We start from the raw sequence: 20509 nt of genomic DNA, 5'->3' as shown, positions 1-20509 counted from the left end.
TCTGGAAACCACACAGATATAATGTCATGACCATAAGACCACTTCATTTTCCTAAGTGGATGATTCTCACATTTTCAAATTAGGTTTAATAGAGAGTTTCACAATGCATAAATACCTTTAGTCTTTGCTACTCTAGAGATTCAATATGGTAGATCCTTTATACTAGAGGGTTCTGAGCTAAAGTTATTTGGACATCCACATCAATATGCTGAGATTCAGAGTCCAATGCAATCAGGCTTCCCAAAGAAGGGTGGACAGATTTGGAAATGGAGTAGGTTAAAGTTTTTCTTGCCAAATTAATAGTGGGATTGGGTCATGAATAACCATTGTACTTCCAACCTCAGTTAGGGAGGTGGAGGAAGAGGGAAAATGTTAGTAATGATCGTCAAATCAACAAGTTACCAGATCTAATATCATTATTCTTCATATTTATATAAATATAAACTTAAGTTTAACCATGAATACAATCACATGCCAGCCAGTTTTATTCTGGCAGCCCTCAATAATGAAGAGTAAATAGGAATTAGTAGTCTTATAATTTTAAGAACTTATAGGGATCAATAAATAGACATGAGGATTATTTATACTATTGTTTTTCTACCTTTTCAAGAAAACCCATATATTTGAGTGAGTTTTTAAAGGAATATGTGGGAAAAAAAGGTATTCATTCTCTGGTCAAGGGGCAGCTCTTGGGAAGAGTTGCATTTTCTCTTGGGGTACTACCTTCAATCTGATATTCATTTTGGCTCAGATCAGTTGTAAATAGCAGCCTGTTTCTGTGAAATGTAACTGGTGTTTGCTCTGGGATGCTGGGACAGCCATCCATTGTTTGTTCTGTTAGTAGGTTTGCTGGAGTATCCACCAAACATTATTCAGATCAGTTCTCCAACCAGCTGTCCTAATTCCAGGTAGACTGGTGGAAATCTTTTTACTTGCCAGAACAGCTGTGCAACCTGGTAGCTTAAGAGGTAGTAGTTGGGTGAATCAACTATTGTTACAAAATCTCTTTCTCTCCTGTAAATAGCTTGTATGGAAGAAATGGTACTATTGAAGACATCATTTCACTAAGTGCAGTAACGGAAAAGATTACTCTGAAAGTCTTAAATATATGACTTTAAATTATTTCCAAACTGTAAACAGCTGCTATATAAAAAAAGTTTAAGAAAATGATTAAGATCATCCAAATGCAATAGTTAGAAAAATTTGTTTCCTGCTCTCTATCACTTTTATCACCACCTTATGCTGCAGCCCTTCTCCAAAACCAATCGCCTGCCTACTCTTCAGTCTCACATACACAGTTCCCAACAGACTGAGCGTAAGATAGACTAGTTGAATAAAAAAGAAAGTATGATTTTAAAATATTGATTGAATTTATTTTTAAATGATCCCAAATTTATTTTTTTAATCTCTGAATCCCAAATTATGTGTGTCGGAGGGTAGAAAAAAACAGAACATTTTAATGAAGATATGTATATATAATGAATATATATATTGAATATATATACATATATATATACATATATATATATAACAAATTCCTGCATTGAACATGTCAAAATAATGTATGTTTCAATCTGCATCCTAATCCCCTCACTGCTTAGTTAGGAAACCTGTCTGACCCATTTTCCTCTAATTTGTTTCTATCTAAACCAGTGATTCCCAAACTTTTTTGGCCTATAGCCCCCTTTCCAGAAAAAAAATATTACTTAGCCCCCTGGAAATTATTTTTTTTTTAAATTTTAATAACAATTAATAGGAAAGATAAATGTACCTGTGGCCATTAGCGCGTCCCTGGATCACTGCAGCACCCACCAGGGGGCAGTGGGGCCCACTTTGGGAATCACTGATCTAAACTATTCATGATAGGTCATCTGAAATAGTGATTTGGCATTTTGTTTATTAGAATTCTTAAATCTTTCAAAGTTGTTCATCTTTACAATTATGTTGGTATTATACAAATTGTTCTCCTAGTTGCAATCACTTTATATAAGTTTATATGAACTTTTCACAGCTTTTTCTGAAATTATTGTTATTAAAACAGAAATTATCTTTCATTATATTTATGTGCTATAATTTGCTTAGCAACTTCCCAATTGATGGATAACTCTTTGTTTACAATTCTTTTTTTGTCACTAAAGAAGATACTATGAATATTTTGCACCTATATACTCTTTTGTCCTTTTTTTTCTCTTTGGGTACTAAGCCATGTAGTGTTATAATTAAGTAAAAGAATCTGCAGAGTTCAATAATTTGGGGTGGGGGAGTGGATATAGTTTCAAACTGATTTTCCACAATAACTATAGCATCAATATCTTTATGTGCTTCTTCCCCCCCACAAATATTTGTCATTTTCTTTTTATATCAATTTTGTTAATATTTTGAATATGAGATAATTTCTCTAATCAGTGATTTGGAAACTTTTTCTTATGGATGTCAGTAGTTAGGGTTTATTCTTTCGAAAACTGGCTGTTCATATTCTTTGACTCTACACAAGTAATTATTTGATATTTTGATTGGTCTGATACTAAATTAATTCAGGTATCAAGCTCATCTTATTATATTGGCTTAGTCAATGTATGATCCACGAATATTTTTCTAATTATTTAGGTCTGAAATTTCCTTAAAATGTTTAGAGGTATATTTTCATAAGTTCTGTGTTTATTTTGATAGGCAGATTAAGTATTGTATACAATTTGTAACCAATTAAAAATGGAATTTCTTTTTTATCTCTGCCCACTGATATAATGTTGATGATTTACATGGATTTATTTTCTATCCTGCAACTTAAAGAAAGTATAAATTTTAGGAACATTTTAATGAGTCAATTTCACTTGATAGAGTTGACATTTTGGAGACAAGAAGACCTGAGTTCAAGCCCTGCCAATGGCATAAAACATGTGACCATATACAAATACCTTAAGTTCTCAGTATTCTAAGGAACTTTCTGACTCTAAGTTTTAGGAGAATTATATTTCCATACCAGTACAAAGAGCTGGCACACTGAGTTTTTCATGAATAGATGAAATTCCAGGTTCATCTCAATAACTATAGAACATTAAGTTTATATTAATTCTAATCAGTGACCCAATGACTGTTAAGAAAAAAAAATTGCCATGTAAAGCTCTTACCTACTATGTCTCAATAGGTATGATTTATTTGAAGCTCATTAACAGCCTTTAGCAAAGAAGACAAACTAATAAATGCACATACAGAAACTATTAAAAGGTAAATAATTATTTTAATAATAGTATTTGCTTATCCCATTATTGTTTTAAAACATTGTACATGCATCGTCTTTCTTGATCTTCACAAACAATCCTAAAAGGCAGATTATGCTCAGGTTATTAGCCCACCCATTACAGTTGAGGAAATTGGGGTTCAAGGAAGCGAGGTTTTTCCTAAGGTCAAGATGCTATGAATTCCAGTCAACATTCAAAGCTATCTTCTAGCTTTAAATCTTCATTTTTTTCCCCTACTGCACTATGTTTTCTCTACAATAGCTAATATGCAGGACCAGGAAGAGGTTATAAATTATTTTCCACTGCTTCAGACAATTTTAATGCTTCTAATTTCACATGTTCCTGAATATATTCCTTGTTCTAAGTTTTCTTCTCTCCCACCCCTGGCTTTATCTATAAAATGAAGGGATTGAGGATAGTTAGGTGGCTCATTGGATAGAAAGCCAGGCTTGGAGAAAGGAAATCTTAAGTTCAAATATGGCCTCTGATACTTTCTACTTGTATGACCCAGGACAAGTCATTTAAACCCAATTGTCTAACCTTTACCACTCTTCTGCCTTGAAACTGATACTTAATGTAGATTCTTAGAAAGAAGGTAAGGGTTTAAAAAAATAAACAAAATGAAGGGATTGGATTAGATTACTTATAGGTTTTCTTCCAATTCTAAATTTTATAACTCTATAAATATTTGGTATTGTCATGGTCCATACCTTTGAGCCTACCTTGATGAGCATAAAAATTATGTACTACACATATCCCTGACTTGTTCAACAATAGCTTTTGGAGACTATCTTTGTATGTTCAATCGAGCAGGCAAGGAGACATTTATTAAAAATCTACTGAGTGCCAGGCCCCTGCTCTACACTTAGGGTATAAATATAAAGAACAAGAGTTCCTAAACATACATTTCCCATCATTTTCCTGGTTCCTTACTAAGAAATTAATAAATGGTTATTGTCATTAGTAAGAGAAAATTTTATGTCACTCTTGCTTTTTTTACTTCAGATGATGCATAATAAATTCTGTTCTGGTCCTTTGCCTTTAATCTGTGTGTCACCCTGCCTCAAATGTATTTCATGTAAACAACATATAGTATGATTCTGGTTTTTAATCTATTCTGTTAGCTGCTTCCTTTTTATGAGTGAGTTCATCCCATTCATATTCAGCATTATGATTACTGTGTATTGTCCTCCATCATATTATCCCCTATAGATCCTGCTGTATTACCTTTCACTCTGTTCCTCCTCATCAGTATTTTGGTTTTTCACACACACACACACACACACACACACACACACACACACACACACACACACACTTCCTCCTTCCTCTAATTATACCTCCTTTCTCTTGTCTTATTCCCCTTCTACTTCTCTGTAGGGTAAGATAGAATTCTATACCCCACTGAATATACTTGTTTTTTCCCCTCTGAGCCAGTTACAATGGGAGTAAAGTTAAGCCTTGCCCGTCACTACCTTTATCTTCCCCTCTCTATAATGATTTTTCATATCTCTTTATGTTATATAATTTACCCCATTATATCTCTCCCTTCCCTTGTCTCTCAGTGTAGCCCTCTCTTTCACCCCATGATATTTTTACATAAGATTCATATGCATACATATCATACATACATATTGTTTCATATCATCACATTTACATACATATAATATCATGTTATATTATCATATACATAATATCATCATAATCAGCTTATTTCCCCATCTTCTTTCTGAGCAAATTCCTTCTATCATTTCTACTACTAAGAGTAATTTTTGAGAATTACACAACTCCTCTTTCCATGTAGATATATAAACATTTTGACCACAATGAGTCCCTTAAATTTTCTCTTTTTTACTTTTGGGGCTTCTCTTGTGTTTGGACTTCAAAATGTGTTTATGTCTGGCTTATTTCTCAGGAATGTTTGGAAATCTTCTATCTTATTGAATGTCCATTTTTTACCCTGAAAGAATATTCTCAATTCTGCTAGATAGGTGACTTTGGGTTGTAAACCCAAATCTTTTGCCTTCCTGAATATCATATTCCATGCTTTTTGATCCTTTAATGTAGAAGCCACTAGGTCCTGTGTGATTGTAACTCTATGGTATTTGAATGGTTTCTTTCTGGCTGTTTGAAGTATTTTCTCCTTGACTTGTTGGCTCTTGAATTTAGTTATAACATTCCTGGAAGTTGTCATTTCAGGATTTCTTTCTTGAGAAGATCTTCAGTTCTTTCAATTTCATTTTTATTTTCTTGTTCAAGGATCTTTGGAAAGTTTTCTTTGGTAGTTTCTTATAAAATGATGTCCAAGGTTTTTTTTTTTTTTGATCATGGCTTTTAGGTAGTCCAATAATTCTCAAATTGTCTCTCCTAAATCTATTTTCTTGGTCAGTTGTTTTTTCATTCAGATAGTTCATGGTTTCCTCTGTTTTTTCATTCCTTTGATTCTGCTTTATTGGTTCTTGATTTCTCATGAAATCATTGGTTTCTAGATGGTCAGTTCTGATTTTTTAGACCTAATTTTCCTCTATTAGTTTTTGGTTCTCCTTTTTCAATTGACCCATTTCTTCTTGCATCACTTTCATTTCTCCTTGCAACACTTTAATTTCTCTTTCCCACTTTCTCTCTGACTCTTTTCATTGGTTTTTGAAGTCTTTTAAAATATTTTCCAGAATCTGTGTCCAATTTATATTTTTATTTTGGACTTTGTGTGTGTGTGTGTGTGTGTGTGTGTGTGTGTGTGTGTGTGTGTTTGCTTTGCTTTCACTGTCCCCTTCTGTGTTGGTACCTTGCTCATTGTATCAAAAAAATTTCTTTAGAGTTAAGTGCTTTTTTTGTTGGTTATCCATTTTTCCTATCTAATTATAGGTAGACTATTTTCTGGGGAGTTGGGGTACCCTTTTAAACTTCAGCCCTTCCTTGATGCTATTCTCAGTTTATTTTCTGGGTTTTTACCAGTTTTAGTTCTTGGAAGACAATGTGATGGTCTGAGGGCTGAGAGCTCTGAAATATCCCTCCCCCTGATGATTCTACTGACCCTTTAGATCCTGATAGGTCAAAAGACTTGACGTAGGTTGTAAGCTTTTGGTCTTACTTTGATCTTGATCAGTCAGGAACTGCTTAAATTGTAACCTCAGGCTTAGGTTTAAGTTTTGGGCCTTGCTATGTATTTGCTCTAATTGGGTACACCCTTGATTGCCCTGTCCTGGAGCTCTGCCTTTAGCTTTAGGCAAAAAGATCTGGTCCCCCCTTAGTACTATCCATCACCTGAAACTGTGACTCATCCCAACTATGTTCTTATCCCAAGCCCAGACTCTGGACTCACACAGGTTTGAAATTTCAAGGGGTCTGGGTTGGCTTGGATCACTATTTGTCCAGCCAGGATCTCAGGGTCTAAATGTTAGCTTTATCTTAGGTTCTGAACCTGGAACAGCAGATGTGGGATGGGGATATGTGGCTTGCTATTCACTCAGGCTTGTTGAAAGACTCCAGTGGGATAATCACCATAGAGTATTTTGTAAATATCAATATGAAAATTTCTTATTAATATAAAACCATTATCCATAGTGTTGTGTTGGGCATTGAAAAAACGTTTAATTTGGAGCTAGACAGGTATTTTTGAGTTTCCTTCTTGGGATAAAGTCTAAGCAGAAAGTAAGCATTCAATTTTCTAATCATTTACATTAAAAACAAAGAACGATGGATCCTTAAGCTGAAGACCTTGTTCCTGGGTCAAAAATTAAAGTTCAAGGCTGTTTTGAATTGTATCTGTTTTATTCATTTATTTATTTGTTTGTTTGTTTGCTTGTTTGTTTGTTTGTTTGTTTGTTTATTTTTATAGGACCCTTACCTTCTGTCTTGGAGTCAATACTGTGTATTGGCTCCAAGACAATAGAGTGGTAAGGGTAAGCAATGGGGGTCAAGTGAATTGCCCAGGGTCACACAGCTGGGAAGTGTCTGAGGCCAGATTTGAACCTAGGACCTCCCATCTCTAGGCCTGGCTCTCAATCCACTGAGCTACCCAGCTGCCCCCTGTATTTGTTTTAAACAGTTGTCATGTCCATTAAGAATTCCATCTATCTACTTTAAAGCTGATCTTTACTACTTAGAAGCTTGAAATATTTATACATAATAGTAGAAGAGAACCTATACAAATCAAGAGAAATATTGGAGCTCCTCCTACTCTTCTTAAAACTCACTAGATTGTATAGAAATGACACCATGGGAGGGGGCAACTAGATAGCTCAGTGGATGGAGAACCAGACCTAGAGATGAGAAGTCCTAAATTCAAATTTGGTCTTAGACACTTCCTAGCTCTATGACTCTGGGCAAGTCACTTAGCTTCCATTGCCTCACTCTTACTGCTTTTCTGGCTTGGAACCAATAAACATTCCAAGATGTCTATTGATTCTAAGATGAAAGGTTTAAAAAAAAGAAATGACACTGGAGAAAAGATAGGTATATCTTTGATTAATGGTGCCAGAGCATAACATTCAAGAAGCATGACTAAGTTCCATCTGCTTATCATTCATTAACTGCTGGTATTTTGTGGCTTAGTAAAAATATGTTTTTTTCCTTTTGTTTTGCTCGTGAGATTGGGAATAACCTCCTTCCCTTATAATGAGATATCATTTGTACAAGGTAGACATTTAAAGCAGTGGGATTAAAAAGTCAGAGATTTAGAAATTGTCCTTAGAGAACCAGTAAAATTAGCAGGGAAAAATGACTCCTTTTACTTGGATGTTTTACACAAACATCTTTTAAAGGGAAAGATCTTATTGTTTCACTGTTTATTTTGAAATTATATGATTCATTACCTGTGAATACAGTAATTTAGTTAGCCTTTAATCAAGAAAAAGAAGAAATTTATTGAATAGAATCCTGTGCTAAGAACAAAAAATCCATTAATCCTAGTTTTATCATGTAAAAAATTTATCATACAGGCATTTAAAACCATCCTACCCTAACTCACCTGATGGTTTCCAATATAGGAAAAGAGTAGTCAATGATTAAGTAATGTGATTTCACAAACAATGAGAAGGCATGTCCCACCCCATACCTCCCTCCAAATAGTTCCTTCTTCTTGATGACTCATGATTGAAAATTCAACCTTAGAGATTTATTCTTTTCACTTCACAACCTACTTGAAATGCAGATACCTGTAGAAGAAGTAACATAAAGTGTTTTCATTCATTTACACATCAGTATGAATGATTGTCAGATCCTCTCTTCAGAGAAAGTTTTCATAAGTAGTTGAGATAGAAAAACCATGAATATACTGGACATCTAAAAAAATGGGGGAAAGATCACAGAATCAAGAGTCTGGGTATGACAAAGAAAAATCTTACTTGCTTCAGAGTTTCCTGAACAGTCAGTCATGAATCTGTATCCATCTGTAAAATAAGGTGCCTCTAATAATATGAATCACAAAAGTGTTATAAGGAAAAGCACATTTGCCATAAAATAATCATTCAATCTGCTTTTATTTGATATATATATATAGTCTTCCTGGGCTCAAATATACATTGACTAATAATATCTCTTCATAAATTTAAAAAATAATAAAAAATAAAAATAAATTTAAAAAATAATATCTCTTCACTCATCACTCACTTCATCAGCCTTGTAAGTCCAGTGATGGAGAAAATTAAGAGATGTGACTGAGTTACTTGCCTGAGTTTATAGGCTACTCATTTGTGGCTTTCAACATAACTCTCTTAGTCTAGAATTTTTATAGTGGATCATTTGGACAGCTTTCTTTGAAAGCGTAGTTTATTTTCCTATAAAGATAGATTCCCACAAAATCTAACAAGCAAAATCAAAAAAGTATTATTGGACCACTTTCTGATTTTCATTAGTTGTACATTACTGACTGGGCTATTAATCGCTGCTTATTTTCTAGGTGGCACTATATAAAATACCTTCTATATTAAGGAGTCTAGAAGATACACTAACATTTATTAAATTCTATTTGTATTACTTGTATAAAGAACTTCAGAATAAGTTCTTTGAATGGGGAAAAGTAATTCATATTTTATTGTTTAATTTAATAAAATAGGAGATGGAGACTGCTGATCTGCCCAAAATTTTAGTTTGGAGAAATGGATATATGATGATGAAATATGAAAACTTTCCCAGCACTGATATTAGTTGGTGATAAGACTAACATTCTTCTAAGACTGGAGAAAAAGTAGCTGGATTGTCATCAAAGAGAAAAAGGACCTGGAGAAAATATTAGGTTAGACCCCGTTGAAGAAGAGAATATTTAGGTTAATGTGACATAGAGACTGTATTCAAAAACCTAATGATTATCATATTAACAATAGCTTAGTTTATATTGTTTGGCCATAGAGGGAAGAGCTAAAATTAATGGGTTGAATTCATACCTAGGTAGACTTTGGCTCAATGTAAGAAAATCCTTAATAACCGGCTGTTTCAGAGCAAGAAGAGGGAGTGGTCTATCTTTCACTGAAGATGTGGAAGAAGGGCTAGATGACCACATGTCAAGGAATCAATGTAGGGTTTTTTTTTCCTGCAAAAACTTTTAATTAAGTTACTTTATTATCTTCATTTCTCAATGAATAAGAACCAGTGCACCTCCCCTAAAGAGTAGAGCTCTAGCATTTATTATATCATTTGTCCTTCCGATAATTTCTGGCATCCATGCCAAAGTTACAAATACAATGTCCCAGGGATAAGAACACAAAAACAAATTATTCTCAAGCCTTCATAAATCTCCCATCCATTTACCCTCTTTCAGTTCATAACTGACTAATTGAAGGCATGTGCCAAAAAATTGGCCGAACTGGGCTTTCACGAACTTTTGAAAGTAGCATATGCTAAAAACATAACTATTCCTAATGAGGGTGCTGGTTTCTTCCATAGAAGCTCAAGTTCACTCCATCGCATTGTAACTGCTATGTGGATTTTAATTTTGACTCACAGCTTTACTTGCAGCTGTAATCATTTCCAATATTAAGAGTTCCACTTCCCAAATGCTGGGAGGGAGCACTTGGAGGAAGAGCTTGTTAAAAACTAAAAACAGAAAAAAAAAAAGTAAAATCTGGCGTGGCTCTAAAGCACAAAAAGTTATTTTCAAAGCCCATAAATTATGACATTGTGATTAACATGTAATTTAAATATATTTAAACAACAATTATATCAAATTCGAGCCTAGCTAATTGGCCTCGCAGATGTTCCCTAGGAGTTGAGTTGCCCTTGCATGGAGAAATGAAATGTTGTTTTTTTAAATCATAGAAAAGCATATATATAGATATAGATAGATAGATACGATAGATAGATGTACATATACACAAATGTATGTATATATAAAGAGAAAAAATCAGTCAACAATCCTAACAATAGCTGCTAAAAAGGATTTTGCTTACTCTTTGCATTTTAATATTAAGATCAGGGGAAAGCATAAGGAACAAAGGACTCTAAATCTGATGTTATTTCTTAAGACCTGATATGGATTTGGCAGGTTGCTAGCTGTAAGTCATGTCAGGGTAGCAACAATAAGTGAATTCTAATGTGGAGCAGCCTCTCCTGATGTCCTGCAATAGTCAAAAATGATTTTGATGCTAATAGAGTGAGAATGCTAGAGGGACAGAGAGGTGGCTCAGTGGATTGTGAGCCAGGCCTAGAGATGGGAGGTTCTGGTGTCAAATCTGATCTCAGACACTTCCTAACTGTGTGACCCTGGGCAAGTCACTTAACCATCATTGGTTAGCCCTACCACTTGTCTGCCTTGGAATCAATTCACAGCATTGACTCTAAGATAGAAGGTAAGGGTTTAAAAAAGACAGAAAGGAAAATAATGGCTAACAGTTTGTTTTCCTGGAGAGGAACAACCGAGGAACAATTTTTTGTTTATTTTGCTCATTTTGCTTTGGTTATCCTATGATGAGTAAAAGGTACAGTTATAAGTGATTAAAGCTCCCTCCAAAGTCATCATAGTTTAACATTATCGGGCAGCTTTACCTCACTGACAAGCCAAGAGGTAAAAAGAATATAGTTATCATGAGTTTACTCTGTAGCTTTAGACAACTCTAATAATAAAACAATAAGTTGTTTGAGTTTTGCTCTTCAGTGTTGTTTCTTGAATCTTTTTTTCAAGTCTTCTTTCTAATTTGCAATAAAGCCATTCTGTTTTCCTGTGTATAAACTGTTAACAGATCTTTATCATGGTTCTTTGAGTTAGTGTTTCTCAAGGTACTGAGATAAGGAAGAGCACAAAGCCTGTAGTCGAGAGTCCTTTGCCATTTCCTACCTGTGTGATCCTGGGCAAATCACCTAACCTCAGTTTCCCTTCATTTCGCCAACTGTAAGCACTTAGCAAAGTGCTTTCCTCAGAGTAGGTATCAGATAATTGGGTTTTCTTCCCTTATTTGTTGTCTCTATATCAATGAAATTATAGGGTTTTTTTTTTCAGTTTTTATTCTTATTTACATAGATTACCTCACTTTGTTCTCATAGCACCCTATGAAGTAAGTGCTATTATTTCCCCAGGTTTAGGAATAAACAGACCTGAGAGAGGCAAAGTAACTTGTTTCAGGTCACAAAGCTCATTAGTATTTGAGGTGGAGTTCAAACTTAGGTCTTACTGACTCTAAGCCCAGAGTTTTATCCTCTGTGATTCTAAGTAAATGTCAAATTACTAGTGGACAGCACTTCATTTTAATATCACAAATCACATTTCTATGTCCTTTTATATTTCAGCAAGGGCTTTTTAAAAATGATGTGGTGAGGTAGGTATTCCTGGCATAATAATCCCCATTTTTCATATGGATAAATTGAGGATGAGAAAGTAACGAATTCCATTTTTCAAATAAAGTAACTAAAAAGGTTAAATGACTTGTCTAAGATAACACCTCAAATAGGTAGGACAAGGCAGTAAAGAAGATGGTAGTAGCAGACAGCATTTAGAGCTGAAAGGAGACTAAGTGATCAAGCAGAGAATGAATATAAAGATCAAAGAATGAATAGCACCTGGCTGAGACTGATGAGTATTTTAAGAGCCTGCCATCTGAAGTACATAATGCAAATTAATGGATGTTTGAGTTGAACTAAATTGATGAATTGCATATTTCATCTCAGATTTCAATTTACTCCCCACTAAGGGAATCCCAATTGAGTCCTAGAAGTAGTCCTATTGTTGGCAGAAAAAGTCTAGTTCTTATATGATTCATTATCTTGGTGGTTGCATTATCTCTTAAGTGTTTCATTATAGGTCATAACTAGCTGTTTTAAAATGAATTGTTTAAAGATGAGTTGTATCATCTCTGAAAAAAACACATATCTAAGTATCTGAAATTCTAGACCATCAAAAATATATTTTTGTTTCAACTAGTCTTGAGCATCAAGAAGGTTCTGAAAACCTTATACTGTTTTCTACTATAACAATAAAATATCTCTTTGCCACAATAGAAAACCATTCCTTTGATCAGTATAATTATTTGGGCTTTATCCTTGAATTCATATTATTCTGCTCATTGAATTGCCTTGCAAAAAGGTATAATAACCCATCACTCACTTTGACATTTTACATTAGGATATTCAAGAAGAGCCATTTTCTTATTTTACTGATCCCCAAATGATGTGAACAAGGTTATAAGCCATTTCCAGTGATCATCCAAATTTGTTGGAAACAATTTATTACTTAGAGAATAATCAAGATACTACTTGGTGCCCTGGTATTTACAAATAACAAATCTCTTCCCTCCAATAATTCATTCCCAATGATCTTTGATAAATTGGCATGCTTTTTGTAAAGGTACTTGCCTTGGCTCTGAAAATCTGGTCATTAGAACTTAGAAGGCATTGTTAGACATTAGGATTGGCTGTCATCAAAAGCACTAAAGAACACTGGGTACCACAGCCCCCAACCCTTCTTCAAAAGGCAGGTAGCAACATGTCAAAATAGGGCTTGTGATGGTAATAAGTCTCTGCTAAAGAAGCTCTCATAGTCTTGATTGTGAATGATTATTTACTTCCCATATTTGGGTCTAGGAGGATGGAGTTCCTGGAGGCCAAGGACCATTTTATGTGTGTTGTCTTTATGCTACTTAACATTGTGCCTTAACATTATTTAATAAATGCTTGTTTAGTGTGAAGGTCTTCTTTCAAGGTCCTCTCTTCTTTTCCCGCCTTAATTGAGTTCATGCTCTAATTTGAGCTTCTTGAGACTAAGGATTATAGATCATTGCCAGGTGTCTACATGACTATACATTTTGACTTGGAGTGGAGGAATCTAGGAAACCTCTGTGGTATTGTGGTGACCCTTGGACCTGGGAAAGTGCTTTATTAGAAATAGAGTTAAGACCTTGTTTTGAAGTAGAGATGAAGGCCCTGTGGAAATGGATTTTTGCTCACATTATGAGACTGTCAGAGAATCTGAGGCAGCTTTCTTTCCATCATTTCCTGTTTTTTATGTCTGATCAAGAATTTGAGTCATTTTTTTCATATATTTAAATTCACATATTCTTTACCCCCAGGTAACCACTCTCCACCCACACAAAATTAACAACAGAAGAGATTATATATATATATATATATGTACATATATATATATAAATGGCATATGCATTTTTTATAACTATAGAAAGAAAAGTTAGGGTGCTGACCCATTAAGTTATCTAAAAGATTAATAAGTAGAAGAGTTGTAGGGATCCCAAATTATAGGAAATCCCACTTATTTTGGGAGAGTCTGGTTTCTTCTTGGGATAATAATAATAACTCACATTTATAAAAGATTTTAGAGTTTACAGATAACAACATTTTGTGAGGCAAATATTACAAGGAGTGTTCTCTTCATTTTACAAATAAGGCAGCACAATGCATTGGGAGCATAAGTGACTTATCCAGGGATAGAGCCCAGGTCCATGGTTCATTCTTCTATTTTGCTAGAGTGATTTTATACACAAACCTCAGTTTTTTCCACATATTTAATTGAGTTGTATGGAAAAGAAATCTATTCTTGGTCAGGATCAAGATAGGAAAATTTTTCTTCTACGTACCTTCACATTCACTTCCACAACTGTTAAAAAAAAGATTCTGATTCAGATTTTTCATCTTATATACATTGACTTTCTGTACGGAATTTTCATTTTCTGGAATATCGAGTCAAACATTTGTTTTTCCAAAGAAACATGAATTAGGTACCTCAAAGCCAGAGTAGGATGTGATTTCACCAGTTGTGCAAACTTCACTGTTGTGCATGAGTTCCCCATTGGTTCATACAATTCATGTGCCTTTTGTTTTCCATTCATGTGACCTCTTATTATATCCGTCATTCCATTTTTCTTTCCTATTAGAGTGAATTTGGACACAGCCCTCCTCCTGCCTACACTCCCATGTCAGGAGTAAGTATTTCACAAACAATCTTCACCTTTTAGGCCTTTTGGTCGTTTAAACTTGCCATGTCTCCTGTCCCTTTACCTTTCATAATTTCCCCAGTCTCCCCAGTCCTTCCACCCTTTCCCCTGCCAACAGTAAGATGCTACAGTCAATTACCTGGATATATCAGTGGATGATTTTTATCCCAGCCTGGAACTCAGTAGCTAACTCAACGTTGGGGGATCTCAGACATTGGCAATGGCTTTCAATTTTTATTCAGAGGACTTAATTGAGTTCATGAATTATCTTCCTGAATGAGGGGCTTAGTTTTAGCTCCAAATTTTCATGTCATGTTCTAGAGAGTAATAATCTGACTCTAGCCCTCTAGTGTAGCACTACAGATTGAAAGTCACAGTAGTCTCAGGGAAAGGCAGTGAGCAGGGAGATTTCACCTTTAGAATGCATCAGCACATTTCTGTTTGTAATGAGAGTTGTCTATAGGCACTGAAAACTCCATATTCTGGAAAAGACTCTAACTTCATGCCACAAATAAGCTATTGTGGGAGAAGTATATGTATTATGGTTGTTTTTTGCCTCTTCAGTTTTAAGTTGTGTTGAAAAAGCAGAATGGATAATGTATCATTACCAGGTATTTTATAAAGGATTCATCATTTAAGGAAAATTATATTTCAGGTGCTTTTAGTCTATATCTCATTTAAGAAAAAAAAAGGCAACTTTTCTCTGAAAGAAGAGCTTTGATAGGCCTTCATGGTCTTACTGCTGCTGTGGGTGTTTCTGCCGTTGCCATCATCACCTTCTCTCAAAAGTCCTTTTTGCTTTCCACAGAACCAATTTGTGTATAGAGATGGAGGCTTTGCCACCGAACAAGGAGTGTCTCTGCCCTACAGGGCTGCCAGCTGCATAATCCCTGAAGCCCCTGTTGTACAAGGGGCCACGGCAGAGATTTTTGAAGACACGTGTTGTAACGGCACCCTGCGCAAACAGGTGGCACCTCTCGTCCAGGAAGACAGCAGCACCCAAAGGTACAGTGCCGACCCCACAGTATTTGTAGCCGAACGGAGCCCAAGAGGGGAAATGGATGAAGACGGGTATATGACTCCAATGCGTGACAAACCCAAACAAGGTAAATGGGATCTCTGGGACGAAGAACCTTTGTTTTATTCATGTCATTCTTATCATGCTGAACACCTGATGAGTAGTGGACAGACTCATTGAGTGGTTGAGTTCCTAGAACAATCTTTATCCTGGAAAGCTATATTATGAGATATAAATTTGGGTAGTATCTCAAATTAATGTCTCACTTGGCAGTAGACAAAAGATTTGGCCAGCATGCTTTTGGTTGCCAATGTAGAAATACTTGTTCATTCTAATGAAAACATTAGTTTAGGGATTAGTTTTAGGTCTTTACCAAAGGGAGAAATGGCCTTGTGTATGTCACTAAACCCTTAGTGTTCCACAAAACTCTTTGATGCTACAAGTTTCAGAGGAAGTAATCAATTGGAAAGGAGAAAGAATTCCTCAACCAGAAATTCCTAAAGCAAGTAAATCAAAAGTCCATTTGAAAAAAGAAAAAGAAACAAAAGGTAGCTGGACCTGTCAGACTAGAGCAGTGATGGGCAAACTACAGCCTGTGGGCCAGATGTGGCCCCCTGAAATGTTCTATCTGGCTCTGTGACATTATTCCTAATCTGACAAATACAGTGAGTAGGATAAAATACAATGAAATTTTGAAAGAGTTGCCTTAGAAACAGACTGACAGATGAGCATTTCCTTTCCTTTGGCCTCCTCTTTAAAAAGTTTGCCCATCACTGGACTACAGTATACAAAGATGGGAAATTTTACTTAAAAAATTACTTTTAAAAAAATTAAAATTCTTAGCTCTATCCTAAAGAAATCCACCTCCATGAATCTTAAAAGAAAGGATACCATCTTCTTTTAAACCACAGCAGTAGTTTATAGTAGTGATATTAATGAAGAATTCTGAAATTTGTATCAGATGAAGTCCTTCCTTTATGAAAATGGAAAGATTTGATCAGCTGTTATCAAATGCTGACATTTTTTGGCTCCCTCAGTCAAACTTTAACTAGATAACATATTTTTTCAAACAATTCTGACTTTTTCCAAAAAGTCATAGAAATTTTGATCCAGAATTAGAAGGAACCTCAGAATTCAATATAATTCAAGACCCTCATTATATAGATGAGGAAACCAAGGCCCATAGAAGTGAATGACCTACCCAAAATCACAGAGATAGCAAATGGCAGTCAAGGGGATTTGAACTTAAGCTCCTTGACTCCAAGTTCAGTAATCTGTCCCACTATGGAATATATAGATATGTATCTTTATATATGCATGTACACATATACAGATACATACAACTATTTTAGGCATATATATAATCCAAACCACAAGTTACAGAGGAGTCAAACATCTTTAATTCAAAAACAAAATTAACTAAAAGTTTTAAGATGACAAAAAGCCTTTCAAAAAGCAAGAGAATAATATAATTTCAAATGAATTAAGTTTCTCTTTCCCTTCATTAAGATTTAAGCATACATATAACATGTAATCAACATAAGTATAAATCACTGCTCTTTAAAGGTGGTATAACACTTTTCAAGGTAGAATATAAAAAGAAATAGAATTAGAATATCATTTTATGTACGTGATGCTCATGACTAATTGGACAGAAGTTACTCCAAACTCATGGGTAAGTTATCCCCATATTGAGAAGGAACCCCAAATTTCCTCAAACTAAACCCATTGATCTTTCTCATCTTCACCAAAAATAAACAAAAAGAAATAAAACAGTTTCTACCTTAGCTCTAATACAAATCTCATTTTGATTTTCTCAAATCTTTAACTACTTTTAACACTAAATCCAATTCATATACATGTCAAGCTATAGCCCCATGATGTCATTGTTTTTCTTCAAAAATGAATAACAATCACATTTACCTTGAAAAAGGTTTTCAACCAACTATCATCATTCTACATTGCCTTTCAGACAAAAAAGTTGCAGTTTAAATAGGTTGGTCTTTGAATCTTAAATCATGGTTGAAAATTTAAAAGCTGGATGCCCTACAGGTTAAGAGGCAGAATATATTTCAAGAGCCCCAGTGTTATTCTTTTGGGTCCTACACCATTGGTAAATCAACTTAACTCTCCAATGACGGATTTAATATTTTCACATATATAGCTTCTAAATATCCTGTGTGAAAAAAAATCAGATTTTTGAAAGCTCCTTAAATCTTAGCCAATTCTTTTTTTAATAATCTCCTAGGGAAGATCTAGTTCCACTCTCTCTTGCATATATTCCTAAAAGTCTATGTCAAATTTTCTTTCCGTCCATATTTTCTCAAAATGAATCAATAGAAAGAAAGAATCATAGATTTAGAACTCAGAATGCCCCTAAAAGAGATCAAGGTCAATTTCTACATCTGAGATCCTGCTTAACTCAAATCCTAATAATAATTTGAAAATGTAGCCCTCATCCATTGAGCTTATGATGAATCAACATCTGAAAAAAAAGGTATAAGGCAAACTGCTTCTAGAGATGTGCACATAAAGTACCTCTGTGGCCTCTACCATACTACAGAGGTATAACTAGTACCTGAATTATAATACGTTCACTGAACAAATAGTTCATGGCTAGTATCATTTTATTATTTGTAGTTCTAATATGTATAAATTCCTGGTTATCTAGCCTTGTTTTCTTTCACCATTTTCACCCAAAAGTCTACAACAAAATTTCTTTCTGTCCAAATTCTCTCCAAATGAATCACAAAGAAATAATTAATTCCAACTTCAGGAGAAATTCTCTAATAGTGGCAGCACCAAATTGCTACCACCTATTGCAGTTATGGAATAATCACAACATTGTTGGATCTTTTGGGATAAAAATCATCCCTTGTTTGTAAATTCTTATTATGGAATGGGGACAAGGCCACAGCTGCCCTGGTTTCTTGAATACCTCTCTGAGTTGAACCCTAAGTTCTCTGTATTTTGAGGTCCGTCAGCACTCCCAGATAGGTTTCTCTTCATCTTACAGGTTTACACCAAAGTGCACAATGGGACATTGGAAAAGACCAGAATTAAGAGGAAATATTTAGTTCTCCAGGAATGTGGTGGAAAGTATAGTTTGGAGGAAGGAGTAGCACCCTCACAGTGAAGAGGTCTAATGACTCATTCGAGTCTTGTTGCTGACCTATCATTTCTTTTCTACTTACCCTCCCTTTTTCTCCTGTTGCCATGATGATAACCTATAAAGCAGTTATGGTGGGAATTCATGAGAACAAAAACAATAGCTTTGAGTCCCCCCAGAGAAAGGAGCCAATTGTATTTATGATAGAGTTCATGGTCACTTGGATATAATAAAAGTGTTCATGGAAAAAGAAGTTGACTGACTTTTTGTCCATTTTAGATTACCTGAACCCTGTCGAAGAGAATCCTTTTGTTTCTCGGCGAAAGAATGGTGATCTTCAAGCCCTGGATAACCCTGAATATCATAATGCCTCCAATGGGCCACCCAAGGCAGAGGATGAGTACGTGAATGAGCCTCTGTACCTCAATACCTTTGCCAACACTTTGGGAAATGCCGAGTACCTGAAGAATAATGGACTGCCTGGGCCAGAGAAAGCCAAGAAAGCTTTTGACAACCCCGACTACTGGAACCACAGCCTTCCTCCTCGGAGCACCCTCCAACACCCAGACTACCTGCAGGAATACAGCACAAAATATTTTTACAAACAGAATGGACGGATCCGGCCAATTGTGGCAGAGAACCCTGAATACCTCTCTGAGTTCTCCCTGAAGCCAGGCACTGTGCTGCCTCCCCCACCCTACAGACACCGAAACACCGTGGTGTAGGCCTTTTAGTGTTCGGGAAGTGGAGAGACACCCCCTCTCCAGGATTCCTCCCTCCCCCAACCACTCCTCCCTCTCTTTCTCTTGTGGGCTTCCTCTACTTTCCAGGCCAGTCTTTTTGCGATGTCCAAACAGAAGCTGTTAAGGATGCACCGAGAGAATGACAAGCTCTGCGCTATTCTAGTTTGGAACTTAGAATGAAGGAAAGAAAGAGAAAGACAGGAAGGACCAAGATGATTTTGGTTTCTCCACGTGGGGAGGTCCAGAGGACAGAACAGCCAGGGAAGGACCAGTAAATGTCACTTGGCAGTGTTGCCTGCTGTCAAAATAGTTTCTTGATTTTTAAAACTCAGATGCTATAAAGTCACATGGTGTCTGTTTCTATCAGCAGGAACTGATGAGCGCATATTCAGCATTCCTGGAAATCATAATGTAGTTTCCATTAGGAAAAGGACAATTTTTTATATCACATATGATAGTATAATAATTGAGATTGAGGATCCAATTTCTGTAACAATTTCTATCCTGACAACTGAAAATGGCTAACTCGGCTTTCAGAACTATTTGAATCTCCATCAAAGTTATAAGAAATAATTATGTGATTTCTTGTCTTTTGGCCAATCCCATCATTTTAGCCCTTCCCCAAATTTTTGGCCTTTTCCTCCCCTAATTGCAGAGATTTTACATTGACGCTTCAGCACACATCATTAACATTTTTATGTGTTGAGATAATTTAAAAAATAGTTTAAATAAGAATTCCTCTTAGGACTACAAAATGGCAAAATCTCAAATGTACAATTTTTTGAGGTTAAAAGGGAGGCCAAGACATAAGATTTATACAACTAAAACCTTTCATGATTTGATTTAATGAACATGAAACCCACATACATGAAGTACATTTCTCAGAACTTTCACTGTTCCCTCCAGGCCATTATTAATAAGAGTTAAAAGGCAGTAGGCAACATTGAGTCTAAGAGAGAAACCAAGAGACGGTTCCGTGTGGTTCTTGAAAACTGCTGATATATTCAGGGGTGGCCCACTGAGTAATC

At 35.4% G+C, this 20509-nt stretch overlaps 1 protein-coding gene across 1 annotated transcript in view; it reads left to right on the top strand.

The window, feature by feature from the left end:
- ERBB4 (erb-b2 receptor tyrosine kinase 4) overlaps positions 1-19463 on the top strand; it is a 1378308-nt gene extending 1358845 nt beyond the window's left edge. The window contains exons 26-28 of the mRNA XM_044670735.1: positions 14552-14599; positions 15420-15717; positions 19018-19463. Of these exons, the coding sequence (XP_044526670.1) occupies positions 14552-14599; positions 15420-15717; positions 19018-19463 (792 nt within the window). The remainder of the gene's footprint in view (positions 1-14551; positions 14600-15419; positions 15718-19017) is intronic.
- The last annotated feature ends 1046 nt before the right edge of the window (positions 19464-20509 follow it).

This window comes from Gracilinanus agilis, chromosome 3, assembly GCF_016433145.1.
Source record: "Gracilinanus agilis isolate LMUSP501 chromosome 3, AgileGrace, whole genome shotgun sequence".
NCBI classification, from domain to species: Eukaryota; Metazoa; Chordata; class Mammalia; order Didelphimorphia; family Didelphidae; genus Gracilinanus; species Gracilinanus agilis.
Note: the sequence above shows the minus strand (reverse complement) of the source record. Positions and strands in the feature narration are given on the sequence as shown.